The 18,609-nt window shown below is 43.9% G+C and overlaps 1 protein-coding gene across 1 annotated transcript in view; it reads left to right on the top strand.

The window, feature by feature from the left end:
* LOC5512975 overlaps positions 1-18,609 on the top strand; it is a 51,851-nt gene that overhangs the window by 2,288 nt on the left and 30,954 nt on the right. The window contains exons 3-16 of the mRNA XM_048730239.1: positions 566-1,153; positions 2,834-2,913; positions 3,952-3,992; positions 5,905-6,056; positions 6,571-6,882; positions 8,657-8,935; positions 10,074-10,364; positions 10,616-10,936; positions 12,536-12,823; positions 13,419-13,712; positions 15,101-15,397; positions 16,011-16,301; positions 16,575-16,898; positions 18,102-18,395. Coding sequence (XP_048586196.1) covers positions 566-1,153; positions 2,834-2,913; positions 3,952-3,992; positions 5,905-6,056; positions 6,571-6,882; positions 8,657-8,935; positions 10,074-10,364; positions 10,616-10,936; positions 12,536-12,823; positions 13,419-13,712; positions 15,101-15,397; positions 16,011-16,301; positions 16,575-16,898; positions 18,102-18,395 — 3,852 coding nt within the window. The remainder of the gene's footprint in view (positions 1-565; positions 1,154-2,833; positions 2,914-3,951; positions 3,993-5,904; positions 6,057-6,570; positions 6,883-8,656; positions 8,936-10,073; positions 10,365-10,615; positions 10,937-12,535; positions 12,824-13,418; positions 13,713-15,100; positions 15,398-16,010; positions 16,302-16,574; positions 16,899-18,101; positions 18,396-18,609) is intronic.

The raw sequence follows: 18,609 nt of genomic DNA, 5'->3' as shown, positions 1-18,609 counted from the left end.
GTGGTGTGGTGTTGTGTGTTGTGTTGTGGTATGGTGTGGTGTTGTGTGTTGTGGTATGGTGTGGTGTTGTGTGTTCTGTTGTGGTGTGGTATTGTGTGTTCTGTTGTGTTGTGGTATAGTGTGGTGTTGTTGTGTGGTATTGTGTTGTTGTGTGGTATTGTGTTGTGTGTTGTGGTTTTGTGTGTTGTGTTATGGTGTGGTGTATTGTGGCGTTGTGTGTTGTGGTGTGGTGCCACTTGCAGTGTTGCTGTGTAACATTTTGTGGTATGTAACATGGTGTGGTCTAATGTGTTGTGGCGTGGTGAGGCGCGGTGCGTTTCGGTGCTGTTTGATATGGTGTGTTGTGGTATAATGTCACATGACGTGATATTGTGTGTTTTGTTGTGGTGTCACGGGGTATAATGGTATAGTGTGCTGTTGTGTGGGGTGATGCGGTGTTGTGTTGGATTGCATGGTTTCACCTGGCGTAGTTTGATGCGGTGTGGTGTGTTGTAGGTGAAACTTGACGTTTTCACATGCTTGATGTGAACGTTAGCTTATTAACACCTCCCTCTATCACTATCAGACGTAAATCAAACTGTCACGCCCTACGCTTGGAACTTCGATGGTGATCTAAATGAGCATGGCATGACTATTAATAGAGAAATACGCTACGACTCACCTGACGGTACGAAGGGAGTCTGTTTTCAAGACGGCGGATATGCAGACCTTGGTAACCTAGGCGACTGTCTGTCAAATCCACACAATTGCCAAATATCATTTTCAGCGTTGATAAAGATAAAGGAACAGAGCAATCACTATTTATTCGCCAAATCTCGCGGCCGTGACACGGATACAGGCGTTTGGATACGGGCTTCGGCATCTGAGATAAAAGTCTATGTTGTCACTTCATCAAAAGTCTGCTATAAGACCATTTCAACAAAAAGACATGACCGTTGGTTCTTTATGTCATTTGTGTGGAGCCCGAATATTATCAAGGTCTTTCTTGATGGTGGTCGTGTGGATAAGGTTTCTGTTTGCCTTAACAAAAGTGATGAAATAAGCACGAAGGCAGTACCGTACAGGCTGTCTGCCGCGTGTTTCGACCAGATTAGGCTCTGGACCAGCGAGGTGGACGAAGGCACGTTAAACGCTCCCTGGAGGAAAATAACAGGTAAGAATACTTAGTTTTGACTGTTATTATACCTCCCCCCGGGGGGGGGGGGGACTCCGATAATAACAGAAGGGGTGATCGTCAGTTTTAAGCCTAGCGCTTTGGGTATGGTCAACAGAAATTCTTACCCCTAAGAGATAGCAAATTGGGTGTGGTACAATGAATTTTGAACCCTAAGAGATAGCATAAAAAAAACCGTTTAACACCCCCTAAGGAAAAGCAGCTGGTCGAATTTAATACCCTAAAAGATAGGATGACCACCCCCGTCTTCTTTTCTGGAGAGTCCCTCCCCCCCCCCCCCCCCCCTCGGGTGTTATACATTGAATGAGGTTGTACTTGGAAAATCCATCAAATAAATTAGAAGATAAAACTAAATCAGTGTTTGTAAAGCTGCTACATTCACCAAACACGTGGCTTTCAGCGACCGTTGACCGTGAGTCACTGCGGGTTACGACACCTGGATTTTGAGTGCAACCTTTTTGCAATGGGTGTATCCAAAGCCTTGTGCGACAGAATAAAGGGCTTTGCTTTTAAATCACTTTTACTTCTCTTGCTCAAATCCCGGTTATGTGGGAAGTTTCAGATGTGTATAAAAAACCTGGCTCTACATTGTGGACTGTAAAATCCCTTTTCCAATTTTAAAAACATACGTGTTTCAAGGAGGTCTCTCTGTATGACTTTCTTTATTAACTCAAATTTTGACTATTCACTGATTGCTTTCTCAACCTCGGAAACCCAGGGGTATTTCCCCCAGGGAAATACCGTTCGGAAACCCAGGGGTATTTCCCTCAGGGAAATACCCCTGGGTTTCCGATGATGCTGCTTTCTTAACCAATGAAAAGAAAAAAAAAACTCATTTCTTTAACCAATGAAAAAGTAAAAAGCACTGCTTTCTAAGTCAATGAAAAGGAAAAATACTGCTTTCTTACCCAATGAAAAAGGTTCCAGGCATGTGGTTGACGAAAGCGTGAGGCGTTTTGGCGATTTGTAGACTTACTTGTAGATTTGTGGACTTACGCCTCCCCAAATGTTCGGTGCCCCCCCCCCCCCCCTCCAGAAAACCGAAGAAAGAAGGAGCAAAGGAAGGAACGGCAATGTTAAATTCAAGCTGGTCAGAAAGTGGAAGGGAAGAAATTGGCTGCAAACATTAATTCAGAAAAAGTTAAGGCACTCGATTTCTCAAAAATGCGACTAAATCCAGGCTGCAACCTGATGATATTGATGACGCAGAATAAGCAAAAAGGTTTTTTGATCTTCTCCTTGCAAGAGAGCGAGGAAGACAGCAAGTCAGATATGACCGAGGATGGTTATGGCAAAGAATGAGCGCTTACAGCATAAAAACGTTTTATTAATATTTTAGATATTGAACATAAGCACTTTACAATGCGAAAACCATGAAAAAATGTATTTAGGTGCATATAGGTTTGCATTGCATAGATAAAACGTGGCTTAATACGTATCCTGGACTACTGGATTGTGAATGCCAAATAACTGCCCCCGGTTTGTTTGCGAGGAAGCTGCAAAATAACCATCCACGATTTAAGTCTGATAGTATATTAATGAAATTTGATTGATAGTTTCTCAGTTACTTGGTTAAATTGGCCAATGGAAATGGATTTATATTGAGCTGGAGCATAAAATAGTGGTTTGATCGGTTTTCAATAAATTATTCTGTGGCAGATAACGGAGGTTCGACAGAGGTCACTCTCACGTTGGATTTTCTTAACCCATCACAGGGGGACGGCGCGCTCAAACAACAGGTAAGATAACATCTTCCCAGAGTCCCACTCCTACAATAACAAAGGAAACGAATACATAAATCGCGAACTATTTGAACCGGCCTTCTTGCTGGTGAGTCTAGGGCAAACTGGCTATGCTGGTGCTGCCTTATCAGCGACGGTAATGCCTAGTGCACAATAGTGACATAACGACATAGGCGCGCGCATTCTTTTAACATAAAGACATGGATGTTATGTTGGGCTAATGTCAAAATGTCGAACCATCCACACTCAGGGACCGCGGAACCGGTATTGCCGGTATTGCCCGAGCAATACCAGAAATCGGCGAGAGGAAAGACATACATGGCCGCCGCGGCTCCGCGGTCAGTTATGGCCAAAGAGTTGGCAATACCAAGATCACGCCCGCTCCGCGGGCCCTGACACTTGAACATATGAACATAGGGTGCACGCGACTATGTCATTATGTTACTAGTGCAGGGTCTGGATGGGGTTAACCGACAAGCGACAAACGGCTTAAAAAGTAACCGAATACCGACAAAACATTAAAAAAAATAGTGACTAGCGACAAAAAAATGTTTGCCGACTACCGACATTTGATTATTTCCCGTATCCCGTATTTTTACGCTTTACTTCCATTGGTCAATCTACTTAAATTCAGCCATTTCAGAATCTGTACTATGTATTTCCTGTTACATTTTTGTCAATTATTAATCTAAATTTTATTTATTATCAATAAAGTATTAATTACTAATCAATTCTAAATAGACCGATAATTCTTACCGACTACCGACAAATTATGGAAATTTTAACTGACTAACGACATGCAGACTCTCCAATCCAGACCCTGCTAATGTGCACCAGGCATAAGGGTTATTTTCGTGATCCGTGAACGCTCTTTAAAAATCGTGAATCGTGATTTCCGATTTTTGAAACCCGTGAAACGTACAGGGACCCTCCTTTACCGTCCCTGTCTTATTGATGTCTTGATGATAATGATTTTGATGATAATGATTGTTGGGATGCTGATGAAAATAATGCTGACCTCTACTTTTTCTCAAGCTTAAGGACAACCTAAACATCATTGACGCTTTGGTATTGAGGTAAGTTGCTTTATGATAATTTATGCTTTTTTAAAAAATATATTTACTAACAGCACATAATTTGAGATTAATTGGATTTTACGATACTGAATTTTACGATAACCTCAATTTTACGATGACGTTCCTTTCTCCCGGCGGAATACAGTATGCCGGAAGTTACCTCGATCTTTCGATCTTACGATATTGATTACAACGATATGCTCGATTTTACGATACAAATCCGTTCTCCCTAGAGTAATTTTGACCTCGATACAACGATATTACTGATTCTGTCTATCAACAAAGAGACAAATTTACATTCTTACAGAGTATGAGTAACTGTACATTCTCACACAGAGCAGAGTTACCATATTATTATTTTGTAAAAGTTGATAATTAACCCGACCACGCCACAACGATATCTCTAATGGATTTTCCTTGATATCGTAAAATCGGGGACTCCTTTGCATTGATACCTCGATTTTACGATACATTTTCTTTCTACCGAGGCATATTGTAAAATCCAGGTCCCACTGTAGTTATAAAACTAATAATAAAAATTCTCACAAAAATAATCGACCGTAGAGCAAGTTCCCAGTCGGCTGATTTGTATTTTTATTTCATGCTGATCAGCGGTCATTTTAGCGCATGCGCGAGTTTCGTATAGTGGATGCGATTTTTCGTGTCCACAACACAGGTTTACCAGTCGGCTGATTTGTATTTTGATTTCATGCTGATTAGCGGTCTTTTTAGCGCATGCGCGAGTTTCATATAGTCCATTTTCGTGTCCACACCACAGGCTTCCCAGTTGGCTGATTTGTATTTTGATTTCATATCGATCAGCGGTGTTTTAGGGGAATGGGCGAGTTTCATATAGTGGGTGCAATTTTTTGTGTCCACACCACAGGCTTCCCAGTCGGCTGATTTGTATTTTGATTTCATATCGGTCAGCGGTGTTTTAAGCGCATGCGCGAGTTTCATATAGTGGATATGGATGCATTTTTTTTGTGTGTCCACACCACAGGCTTCCCAGTCGGCTGATTTGTATTTTGATTTCATGCTGATCAGCGGTCTTTTAAGCGCATGCGCGAGTTTCATATAGTCCATTTTTCGTGTCCACACCACAGGCTTCCCAGTGGGCTGATTTGTATTTTGATTTCATATCGATCAGCGGTGTTTTGAGCGCATGCGCGAGTTTCATATAGTGGGTGCAATTTTTTTGTGTCCACACCACAGGCTTCCCAGTCGGCTGATTTGTATTTTGATTTCATATCGATCAGCGGTGTTTTAAGCGCATGCGCGAGTTTCATATAGTGGGTGCAATTTTTTTGTGTCCACACCACAGGCTTCCCAGTCGGCTGATTTGTATTTTGATTTCATATCGATCAGCGGTGTTTTAAGCGCATGCGCGAGTTTCATATAGTGGGTGCAATTTTTTGTGTCCACACCACAGGCTTCCCAGTGGGCTGATTTGTATTTTGATTTCATATCGATCAGCGGTGTTTCAAGCGCATGCGCGAGTTTCATATAGTGGGTGCAATTTTTTGTGTCCACACCACAGGCTTCCCAGTGGGCTGATTTGTATTTTGATTTCATATCGATCAGCTGTGTTTAAAGCGCATGCGCGAGTTTCATATAGTGGATATGGATGCATTTTTTTTGTGTCCACACCACAGGATTCCCAGTCGGCTGATTTGTATTTTGATTTCATATCGATCAGTGGTCTTTTTCGAGAACCCCCTGTACTGAAACATGTTCGCCCCATCCTCTGAGCATTCACTTTCTATTAGAAACTTCTAGCCAGATACTATCTACATTCCATGATGTCAATGATGAACGAAAAAATGTAAAAAGAAAATCTTAAGTGATTTAAAAAGATAATAATTTAATTTTTTAAATTATGAAAAATCAATCAGTTATTTTATGTTTTCAGGAGCGATAATTCATCAACCAAAAAGGATGTTAGAATCAATTTCCGTGACAGATCGTGGTCGTTCCCCTTGAAGATAAAGACGTTGCTAGAAGAAGGAATTCTTCTTGGCTCTAAGGGGAGTATTGCGGGCTGCCAAGCTGACGATGACCATTGTGAGTTTAGTTTTAACCTGAAAGTAATTGTAGATTTAACATAAAAGCTTTTAAGCTTGTTCGGAGTTCGAATAGACTTGTGATTTTAAACAAACCGGAAATTATATTTTTCAACCATTGGCGTTAAAACTAAAAGAGCAACAATAAGGAACTGTGAACGGGTATAATCTAAAGCATTATTAAACAATTCCAAACGAAGCAAACTTGCATAGGTTCCATCTGTTAGAACAGTCAAAGTGTTTACCGACGGCATGTCCGAACCGCCACGTCTGTAAATCGCGTGACCTTATGGACCAAGTCCGCGGCAAACGAATTTAACGAGTTCTATGAGCGGCGTAAGAAAAGTTAATTTTTACACCATTGTTCTTTATTTTGGGCCTTGCAATGTAAAAATTATAATTCCTTAGGTAATTTTGACATTTTCGAGATGTTTCCCTTATTAATTTTATTTGAACTTATTTTTGCTTTCACGGGTACCTGTGAAACAAAGCTATCTTTTTTTCTCTTTTTGTAGTTTTCTGTGAAATCCCACAATTTGTGAGTGTCGAACCAGAACCGAGTTCCTCGACTTCAACAACCAGCGTTAACGTGCATTTTACATTTCCCGACACCAAACAGCAGTACCATGCGGGCTACTATGTCCTTTACAAGAGCATTACTGTGCCAGGCACTGACTGGACAGCTCTTCAATTTCGCCATAAGAATCCCCCACTTTTGGTGAAGGAGTTGAGACACAACCAAAACTACACTATGAGACTGTTGGCAAACTCCTTTAAGGCGATGGGCCTCGTGAGTGACGCCTTTACCGTGGCCATACCGGAAGGCAGTGAGTATGATGATCTTGCTAGATACTTACAGGGCCCTGAAGGTAGTGGGTATGATTAGCCTGCTAGATGCTTACAGGGCCCTGAAGGTAGTGGGTATGATTAGCCTGCTAGATACATACAGGGCCCTGAAGGTAGTGGGTATGATAAGCCTGCTAGATACTTACAGGGCCCTGAAGGTAGTGGGTATGATTAGCCTGCTAGATACTTACAGGACCCTGAAGGTAGTGGATATGATTAGCCTGCGTATACTTACAGGGCCCTGAAGGTAGTGGGTATGATTAGCCTGCTAGATACTTACAGGGCCCTGAAGGTAGTGGGTAAGATTAGCCTGCTAGATATTTACAGGGCCCTGAAGGTAGTGGGTATGATTAGCCTTCTAGATATTTACAGGACCCTAAAGGTAGTGGGTATGATTAGCCTGTTAGATACTTACAGGGCCCTGAAGGTAGTGGGTATGATTAGCCTGCTAGATACTTACAGGGCCCTAAGGTAGTGGGTATGATTAGCCTGTTACAGGGCCCTGAAGGTAGTGGGCATGATTAGCCTGTTAGATACTTACAGGGCCCTGAAGGTAGTGGGTATGATTAGCCTGTTAAATACTTACAGGGCTCTGAAGGTAGTGGGAATGATTAGCCTGTTAGATACTTACAGGTCCTGAAGGTAGTGGGTATGATTAGCCTGCTAGATACTTACAGGACCCTGAAGGTAGTGGTTATGATAAGCCTGTTAGATACTTAGAGGGCCCTAAGGTAGTGGGTATGATTAGCCTGCAAGATACTTACAGGACCCTGAAGGTAGTAGGTATGATTAGCCTGCTAGATACTTACAGGGCCCTGAAGGTAGTGGGTATGATTAGCCTGTTAGATACTTACAGGGCCCTAAGGTAGTGGGTATGATTAGCCTGTTAGATACTTACAGGGCCCTGAAGGTAGTGGGTATGATTAGCCTGCTAGATACTTACAGGGCCCTGAAGGTAGTGGGTAAGATTAGCCTGCTAGATACTTACAGGGCCCTAAGGTAGTGAGTATGATTAGCCTGCTAGATACTTACAGGACCCTGAAGGTAGTAGGTATGATTAGCCTGCTAGGTACTTACAGGGCCCTGAAGGTAGTGGGTATGATTAGCCTGTTAGATACTTACAGGGCGCTAAGGTAGTGGGTGTGATTAGCCTGCTAGATACTTACAGAACCCTGAATGTAGCGGGTATGATTAGCCTGTTAGATACTCACAGGGCCCTGAAGGTAGTGGGTGTGATTAGCCTGTTAGATACTTACAGCAATAATGTCCAGATCTAGGGGGTGACATTCGATATTGTACAGTACAAAGTCGACAAATGCGGTGTTCTTTCTGTGGTTTTGACCACTAAAAATTTCTCGATACCTTCCCATGATCAAATTGAGAGTCGAATAGCCGCCGATTTGATTGTCATTGTCTGTAATATTGTTCGTTGCAGATTATGTTTTGTTTTAGAACAGTCTCACTTCGGCTTTTTGAAGCATCATAAACAATAACAAAAATGCGACTGACGAATCATCCAAAAGGTTTTCATGTAAGAAGAGCTTATTTTCATTGAAAGATTTGTTTTCGTTATTGAATGTCAATGAATTTCTCTTAAAAGCGGAAGGGATGACTAGCAAAAGCAAGTCATAAATATAATTAAGATGGCCGGCATAGGTTGACAAGAAAATTTATCCGAAAGGTGTTCACGAATAGACCCCTGAGTAGCCCCTGGATCTACCTCTGAATTTAATGAAGTTGTTCTAACTGTCGCAGTGCCGAGTGTTGCTCCTACTATAGCAGCTCACGTCGTCGACCTCACCTGGATCTATGTGAACTGGATTCACAACATCCCAGAAGAGCATTACAACGGTGTCCTCACTGGCTACTGCGTCAGGGTTGATGGGGCCCTCGTGGTTCAAAAAGGGCTTGAAGAAAGCAGCCATAACGAAACTGGGCTCATACCCTGCACCCTATATAAGGTGGAAGTGAGTGGACGCACGGCGGCAGGCTGCGGGAAATATGCGACAAGATATGTGAAAACTGGCGCAGCTGGTGAGTAAATTGTGTGTTTTATATCCATGGTTAACATGGCATAGTTACCATCTGCATAGTTACCATCTGCATAGTTACCACCTGCATAGTTACCACCTGCATAGTTACCATCTGCATAGTTACCACCTACATAGTTACCAACTGCATAGTTGTTACCAGCTGTATAGTTACCATCTGTATAGTTACCATCTGCATAGTTACCAGCTGTATACTTACCATCTGTATGGTTACCATCTGCATAGTTACCACCTGCATAGTTACCACCTGCATAGTTACCATCTGTATAGTTACCATCTGCATAGTTACCAGCTGTATAGTTACCATCTGTATAGTTACCATCTGCATAGTTACCACCTGCATAGTTACCACCTGCATAGTTACCAGCTGTATAGTTACCATCTGTATGATTATCATCTGCATAGTTACCATCTGCATTGTTACCATCTGTATAGTTACCATCTGCATAGTTACCACCTGCATAGTTACCATCTGTATAGTTACCATCTGCATAGTTACCACCTGTATAGTTACCATCTGCATAGTTACTATCTGCATAGTTACCACCTGCATAGTTACCATCTGTATAGTTACCATCTGCATAGTTACCACCTGCATAGTTACTATCTGCATAGTTACCATCTGCATTGTTACCACCTGCATAGTTACCACCTGCATAGTTACCATCTGCATTGTTATCATCTGCATAGTTACCATCTGTATAGTTACCACCTGCATAGTTACCATCTGTATAGTTACCACCTGCATAGTTATCATCTGTATAGCTACCACCTGCATAGTTACCATATGCATAGTTACCATCTGCATAGTTACCACCTGCATAGTAACCATCTGCATAGTTACCATCTGCATAGTTACAACCGGCCTAGTTACCAACTTCATACTCGTACCTAACCGTTAAAAGAAATGGCGATTATAGAGGCTGGCACGCCAAGGGCTATGGGGGAACATACGTTTGCGGTGCATTGTCCAGTGCTTTCTTTCTGGAAAGAACGTATGTAGTGTTTTCCCATAATCCTTTGCACCCTTCGCTTCTGTCACACCTTAAAGCGAATGTGTTAAGTATATTCGCGCACAGTCCAAGAAGCCTATCTAATCTGTTGGGTTTAATGTTCTTCAGTACCGTGTTCGAGCCCAGTGTTTAGTGTTGACGTTTCGAATGTCACTACTCTGACCATCAAACTGGGGCAGGTCCCGCTTGGAGACAGGTTTGACGTCATCCGTGGGTATCATCTTCGCATCTACGACAACCGTACAGGGGAGCTTGTGCGGGCTATGGAGCGCTGTTGTTCTGGTGACTATGAGATAACAGGATTAGAGATATTCTGGCCATATACAGTAGAAGTCGCTGCTTTTACAAGCCTTGGTTTAGGGCCTTGGGGGAAGGTTATTAAAAGGACAGCCGAATCTGGTAAGTGTTATTCATAGATTACCTCTGTCTGTCCTATATCCGTCCGTATGTCCGTCCTTTGACCGCCCACCTTCCGTATGTCTGACTTGCTGTCTCTCTCTCTCTCTCTCTCTCTCTCTCTCTCTCTCTCTCTCTCTCTCTCTCTCTCTCTCTCTCTCTCTCTCTCTCTCTCTCTCTCTCTCTCTCTCTCTCTCTCTCTCCATCTTTGCGCCTGTTTGTCTTGGTCAAGCTGATTTTTTTCCTGATTGCAGTTCCAGTCGTTGCTCCGTACAATGTGTTTGGGTACAACACAAGCTCCTCGGAATTGAGACTTTTCTGGGATTTCAATAACACGGAACGAGGCGTACTTGGTATTTTGACGGGATTCAATGTCACTCTCCGAGTATATCAATGGAACGATTCGCCGAGTAATGTTTATAAAGTCAAAATAATATCTGGTGCAGAAACTCGTTCAACAGCGTTTGGTTCATTAGATGCCTTTCGGCTTTATCAGATCAGGGTGGCAGGAATGACAATCAGCGGGACAGGCCTGTTCAGTGACGAAGGCGTGGATGTGAGGGTGGAGGGAAAAGGTGGGTTATGCAAAGGTCACAAAATCATACAACAAATGTTACGCAATCTGATAACCACCAGTCAAAGCTCACCAAATAGGGGACTTAGAGAGCTAAGAGATCCCGTGACCTTTCTGGGTGGCAAATTCAAAACAAAATAATCAGCCAAAAGCAATAATGGCTGCGCCCGTCACACCAGAGAACAACGAAAAATTTTAAAAGCGCTGAATAAGTTGCTTTTTGTTTCTGTCATTTTGCCGCTAAAAGCCTGAGCGCGCGCTAGTTTGCAATCAGTCACGTGATCTCTTAGGGCAAGTCCCCTATTGCGACGCACGCTACCGTGACCAATGAGAATGGGAGAAATGTGTGAAATGTGATTGACATCAACCTCAATAGCCAACCAGCGTGGCGAAGAACTGCTTCAGTGCACTTCAGAGCACGGTGGAATCCCCCTAGGTTTAAAGTTCTTATTAATAAGCCTACGTAGCGTCTCAAGGGAGAGGGACGGGGGGAATAGGGGGCGAGAGAAGAAAAAGCGAGCGCGCGGCTCAGTCCCCCTCCTCTTCCCTTGAGCCGCTACGCAGGCTATCATCAATCAAAACTATTACTCTCGCAAGGTGATTGGCTAACTCTTGGCTAACATATGCAAGGTGATTGACTAACTCTTGGCTGACATATGCAAGGTGATTGGCTAACACTTGGCTAACATTGCAAGGTGATTGGCTAATTCTTGGCTAACATGTGCAAGGTGATTAACTAACTCTTGGCTAACATTGCAAGGTGATTGGCTAACTCTTGGCTAACATTGATTGCAAGGTGATTGGCTAACTCTTGGCTAACATTTTCTTGGCGGCCACGGCAGCGCGCGTCTCACAGAATCAGAGTCATTTATTTTTTGTGCATTATTTTATGGAGTCAATACAATTTTACATAATGTACTTGAATGTAGATTGGTTTGTGATGTTCGTGAAATAAGTGTGCGTAGTGACAAGGAAGCAGGTGCTTTCCAGTTGGCCACTACCACAAATATCCATTCCATGATTTACAGCGTTTTAATTAGTTTTTATAATTTTTGCATGTGTGTTTTTGTATGATTTTCTATATTCCGTTTCATTATTTTCAGTTGTTTATTTTACCGATGTACTTCTGCCTAAACTATTTGACTGACTTAGTTTTCCCATTTCCCCATTCCCAATTTCACATTTCCCATTTCTCATTCATTCATCTTTTGTTCTTTCTTATTTAATTGTAGCAATTGTAATTGAAAAAAAGGCATCCTAGTTACAGCAAACCAAACGACACACAAACTGATTAAAAACACGATATTTCTTTTAAAATTAACCTACCTACTACTTTGTGCAGGGATTTTGTTTCAGGCAATATTTTTTGTTGAAAGCTGGAATATGGGCTTCGTTTCCCCCACCCATGTTAAAAAATGAGTACCCCCCTCCCCCCCCCCCCCCCGGGGACCCGTGCTCTCAAAGTCAAGAGGTTGATACACAGGGTTGTGGAAATCAATTGACAATCCGTTCTTAAGTTTGTTAGTGTTTGGATTTAGCTATGATATTTATTCTGAAATAAATTGATATTGATACTAATTTCCCACTGTCGCTGTCCTAGCACCAAGCAAAGGACCTGGTATCATTAGCTCAACGACAAATTCAAGCATTACGCTAGAATTGAAGCCAATAGAGAAGGGACACTGGCATGCGCCTGAAATCTTAGATTACTACATAGAGTTGTACCTGGAAAACCAGCTGATCAGAGCCGTGCATGTTCCGCCAAATGACCCTTTCATCAACTTCAACGACTTGCGTATATTCACAAATTATCGTGTGTGGCCTTACGCCCGGAATGTGTACGGGAATGGGTCGAAGAGTAATTTTTGGATCAGAACAGATTCCATTCGTAAGTAAAATCATTACATAAAAGATCTAAATCCGACATGTGTAAAGAGTCTTTAACACTGCTAAAAAAAAGATCAAACGGGGTGTACATTTCAGTAATTCAGCTAAATCTATTTGATGACTCTGAAATTAGATATATCAAAAGGCTCCTTTATATTGCTAAAGCATATATGTTTTTAAAAAATACGATAAGGTATTTTAATATTCATAATAAAACTGTGGTGGCATTTCATAAACAGTAGTCTTATCAAAAGAATGACCGAGAAAGAAAAGGCGACACGAAACACGGAAGCAAAAGGTCCCCCATGCAGACGTGTATTTTTTCGCGCAATTTCGTTTGTATGAATCGCTCCAATAAGTACTTTTTTGTAATATTGATCATACATGATACAATAGGGGCTGATAAAGGGGATTGCTTAGATGGATATCCACCCCTGTTTAGGGTAAAAAAAAAATAATAAAAAAGTCTCAATGTCAGGATTATCTAATCCATCCCACAATATAATTCTACGTCCGCTCCTGATCAAACGAGTAAGTTACACGTCTTATTTTGCTAGTTTGTCTTTTCTAATTGATTGATGGCTTTTTGTCATTAGCGCCATCACGAGAGCCCACAAACCTTCAGTGCAGAGCGACCTCCTCCTCCTCCCTCCTCGTCTCTTGGGCGGGCTTACATGACAAATATTATATACACGGTATCCTACAAGGATACAAAGTCGTTATCCAGGGACCAGATGGCTCACGTAACCGCTCTCGAGTTTGCGAAACAATCCTCGTAAAGAATTTCACGAGGTTGGAGTTTTATACGGAATACAATGTAACGGTGGCAGCGTTCAACGAGAAGGGGGACGGACCGAGTGCAGATGTGATGTGCACCACGGATCAGGATGGTAAGGGGGGTAGCCTGTCTAGGGGAGTGGTAATAGGGGTAGCCTTTCTAGGGGGGGGGGGGTGGCTGGTAAGGGGAGAAGCCTGTCTATGGGGTGGCTGGTAGGGGGAGTAGCCTGTCTAGGGGTTGGGTGGTAAGGGGGTAGCCTGTCTAGAAGGGGGGAGGTAGGGTGGTAAGGGGGTAGCCTGTCTAGAGGTAGGGTGGTAAGGGTTGTAGCCTGTCTAGGGGGTAGGGTGGTAAGGGGGTAGCCTGTCTAGGGGGTAGCCTGTCTAGGGGTAGGGTGGTAAGGGGGGTAGCCTGTCTATGGGGTAGGGTGGTAAGGGGGCCAGCCTGTCTAATGGTTGGGTGGTAAGGGGAGTAGCCTGTCTAGGAGTAGGGTGGTAAGGGGAGTAGCCTGTCTATGGGGTAGGGTGGTAAGGGAGGTAGCCTGTCTAGGGGGGTGGTAAGGGGGTAGCCTGTCTATGGGGTATGTTGGTAAGGGAGTAGCCTGCCTATGTGGTAGGATAGTAAGGGGGGTAGCCTGTCTATAGGGTAGGGTGGAAATGGGGGTAACCTGTCTATGGGGTAGGGTGGTAAGGGAGGTAGCCTGTCTAGGGGGGGGTGGTAAGGGGGGTAGCCTGTCTAATGGTAGGGTGGTAAGGGGGGTAGCCTGTCTAATGGTAGGGTGGTAAGGGGAGTAGCATGTCTATGGGGTAGGGTGGTAAGGGAGGTAGTCTGTCTAGGGGGGTGGTAAGGGGGGTAGCCTGTCTAATGGTTGGGTGGTAAGGGGAGTAGTCTAGAGGGGTGTAGGGTGGCAAGTGGCTGCAAGGGATGCTTATTGCTCTAGTGGATCGCACCCTTGCTATTATCTGAGGGACTGTATGGTAAGGAGACTCGTCTGTCTAGAGAAGGGTAGAGGGCAAGGCGACTTGCCTTTCTAGATGAGTGTACAGGGAAAGGAGACTTGCCTGTTTAGAGTAGGGAAGTGGGTGTTAGAGGGCTTGCAAGGCTCGAGGGGGTAGGGTAAGGGGAGGGTAAGGGTACTAGCCTTTCTAGAGGGAGGTAGGCCTGTCTTAATGAGGGTAGGGTTGTGGGGGGACTTGTCTGTCTATAGGAGGGTTAGGCTGTAAGGGGACTAATAGTCTGTCTCGAGGGAGGGGGAGTAGAGTGGAATGGGGACTAGTTTGTCTAGAAGAGTGTGGTGTGGTCTTTACCAGGGTAGCCTGTCAGGAGAGGGAGAGATATAGGGCTAGCTTTTTTCCCCACCGATCCTAGTTTTATCAACCACGAACATGACAGTCACCCTAGCTTCCTGAAAAAAATAGAAATTAATATGTTTTTAAAGTGCTTTCGAAGCAGGGAGCTGTTCTCTACATCTAACAGCTGGTTATAATGTTTCTATCTCCCCAGTTCCAAGCGTCGCCCCCGTGATTCTCGAGGCGTATAACACAAGCAGCAGTTCCATCTTCGTCAGGTGGAACAACTCAATACCCGCAAAAGAAGTCAATGGCATCCTCATAGGCTTCACCATCAATGCAACCTCATTGGCTACTGGGAATTCCGACATTGAGGAGACAGACCATTTGATTAGTCATACTACTATACAATTTCTCGGAGCCTACGAAGTACATCGTGTACACGTTTCTGCTAGAACTATTAAGGGAGATGGAGTGAGCGCTTACATTGATGTACGAACTGACGAAGACGGTATGTAGAAGGCAAAACGTTGCTCCTTTTGTTTTTGTTGGCTGGAATTGATCCCATTGTTTTTTAATAGTTTTATTTTATTCTATTTGTTATAGTTTTATTTACGACTTTTGACGTAGCCTAAGGGATCTTGTAGAGTTTAAAAACAAATCCCCCATAACGAAAAAAAAAACTGGACAGAGTGACATCACCCAGCCTCCCCCCTCCCAATCCACATTTTTTTAATGACCATCCATATATAGCAGCAGTTGCAATCCGACTTTTGATTTATCCCATCAAAGTAGTACAAGGTCCGGTTTAACAGACGCCAATAGCGACCACAATAACATACGAGACCTTTCGTAGTTCTTTACTCCGTGGGGACAGTTTCTCGCGCTTCTCGTTGCAATTCATCACACAGTGCTGCAATCATTAACAACATGGCGCGAAAAGACCAGCAATTTTTTAGATTTTCCATTTTTTTCCGAGCTGGCTCTTTACCCATCCACTTCATTTTTTCTCGTGAGCTACTAAAAAATAAGTATTTTGCCAATATAATCTAGTTTATCATCGCTGACATCGATTCTGTTATATTTTATTTTATTTATAAAGTTATTTATACGTATTTTTACAGTCCCCGAGGCAAGCCCAAGCATTTCTTTCATCGTCGTCAACCAGACAAGCCTTCAGATTTCCTGGACCGAACTCAGCCAGTTGCAGTTGAATGGGGTACTTCTCGGATACGTCATCGAACTCTACGACGGGCTGAACGATACACTTCTTCAAGCGACCATGGTATCTTGCATCACAAGCTTCACTTTCCGAAACTTGGAGATCTTTTGGCCTTATAAGGTCGCGATGGCGGCTATGACCATAAAAGGGCCTGGTGTGTTTGGGGAGAAGTCACAAATGACGGATGAGTCAGGTAAGTAAAGGCTTACTTAGCCCATACACGATGACCATAAAAGGCAATGACCATTAAAGGGCAGATACGCCGGATGAGTACAGGGTTATTTAGTTCCTGTGGCCAAGTGGCATTAGGAAATAACCATAAAAGAGCATTTGTGTATGTGACGGGTGTCAGGTACATTACATTGCTTTATTACATACCTTTCATTGATTTTTATTGGCTTATGTCAGCCTGATTGACATGAATATCACATGACCTCCTCATTCTCTACATTCTCTCTTATTTTAGTCCCTGTAGTATCTCCGCACGGCATCACGGGATATAACACAAGCGCCACATCCATCAAGCTTCATTGGGCGTTTAACGACACGGACCGCAACGTGCTCGGCGTCCTCACAGGATTCGTCGTCCACCTGAAAGCCGCCAACCTGGATGACGAGTTTCTCGAGAGCGAGCAGACCAAACGAGTAATCGCCGATCCGAAGGCGAGGGAGTACGAGGTAACGGCCTTGGGGATCTATACGTTGTACCGGTTTAACATGACGGCTACGACCAGCAAAGGCGAAGGGGTGGTCAGTTTAGAGGAAGTGCTTATCCGAACTAATGGAAAAGGTGAGGCGTCAACACGTTGTTGAAATCTCTGTAAGACCTGCAAAACGCGCGCCAAATGACGCCTAAATGGTATTCTACGAATCTGATTGGCCATGCAATGTCGTACAACATCTGCTGCGCCAATCAGAGAGATGGCAGCGAATAGATTGATTGACCACTTTTTGTTTTTTCCGTCTACGTACTACTTGATGATGTTTGCTGTATGGACGTTTAAAAACTTTGTTATTAAGACAGTTTTAAAAACTATTATAACCTTTCTAATTGAAGGACCAAGGGCGGCCCCAGTCACACGCTTTACCACCAACAGTACAAGTATCAGCGTGGACTGGGACGCCATTAACCCCCCCTCTCCTTTATGTTATCCACCCCTCTTTACCCTCCACGTTCTCGCTAAGCCTTTGTTATTATCTGTCTTACAGGGCCAGGGGCGGCCCCAGTCACACGCTATACCACCAACAGTACAAGTATAAGCGTGGACTGGGACGCCATTACCCCCCCCCCCCCTTTCCTTTATGGCATCCACCCCACTTTACCCTCCATGTTCTCGCTAAGCCTTTGTTATTATCTGTCTTACAGGGCCAGGGGCGGCCCCAGTCACACGCTATACCACCAACAGTACAAGTATAAGCGTGGACTGGGACGCCATTAACCCCCCCCCCTCTCCTTTATGGCATCCACCTCTCTTTACTCTCCACGTTCTCGCTAAGCCTTTGTTATTATCTGTCTTCCAGGACCAAGGGCGGCCCCAGTCACACGCTATACCACCAACAGTACAAGTATAAGCGTGGACTGGGACGCCATTACCCCCCCCCCCCCCCTTCTCCTTTATGGCATCCACCTCTCTTTACTCTCCACGTTCTCGCTAAGCCTTTGTTATTATCTGTCTTCCAGGACCAAGGGCGGCCCCAGTCACACGCTATACCACCAACAGTACAAGTATAAGCGTGGACTGGGACGCCATTACCCCCCCCCCCCCTTTCCTTTATGGCATCCACCCCACTTTACCCTCCATGTTCTCGCTAAGCCTTTGTTATTATCTGTCTTACAGGGCCAGGGGCGGCCCCAGTCACACGCTATACCACCAACAGTACAAGTATAAGCGTGGACTGGGACGCCATTACCCCCCCCCCCTTTCCTTTATGGCATCCACCCCACTTTACCCTCCATGTTCTCGCTAAGCCTTTGTTATTATCTGTCTTACAGGGCCAGGGGCGGACCCAGTCTCACGCTATACCACCAACAGTACAAGTATAAGCGTGGACTGGGACGCCATCCCGAGAGAGAAGCTTTACGGACCGCTGCTAGGATACAAAGTCGGGTTGTACCTTGTTACGGAGTCTGTGGAGAAGGCGAACTTAATAAATCTCGCGCCGAACGCGAGAAACGCCACCTTCGCCGGCCTGAGGATTTTCACACGATACAAAGTTATTGTTTATGGGTTTAACGAGTATGGTGATGGTATCCAGGCGGCAATAGACATACGGACCGATTCAGAACGTAAGTCTTTTGCTAAAGTTCGGCTCGTGCTAATGTGGCCATCAAAGAAAATTAAAAAAAAAAATGAAAAATAGTATGCCAGAATCGCAAATTTGATTGATACGATTTTTATAACTAAGAGGATTCTGTCATGTTCCGATATGCACTAAAGCATTTATTTGTGGATTTGTTGGTGAGAAAGTATTTTACATCCTGTGATTGGCTTCATTCCAAA

This window comes from Nematostella vectensis, chromosome 7 (genome assembly GCF_932526225.1).
Source record: "Nematostella vectensis chromosome 7, jaNemVect1.1, whole genome shotgun sequence".
Lineage (NCBI taxonomy): Eukaryota > Metazoa > Cnidaria > Anthozoa > Actiniaria > Edwardsiidae > Nematostella > Nematostella vectensis.
Note: the sequence above shows the minus strand (reverse complement) of the source record. Positions and strands in the feature narration are given on the sequence as shown.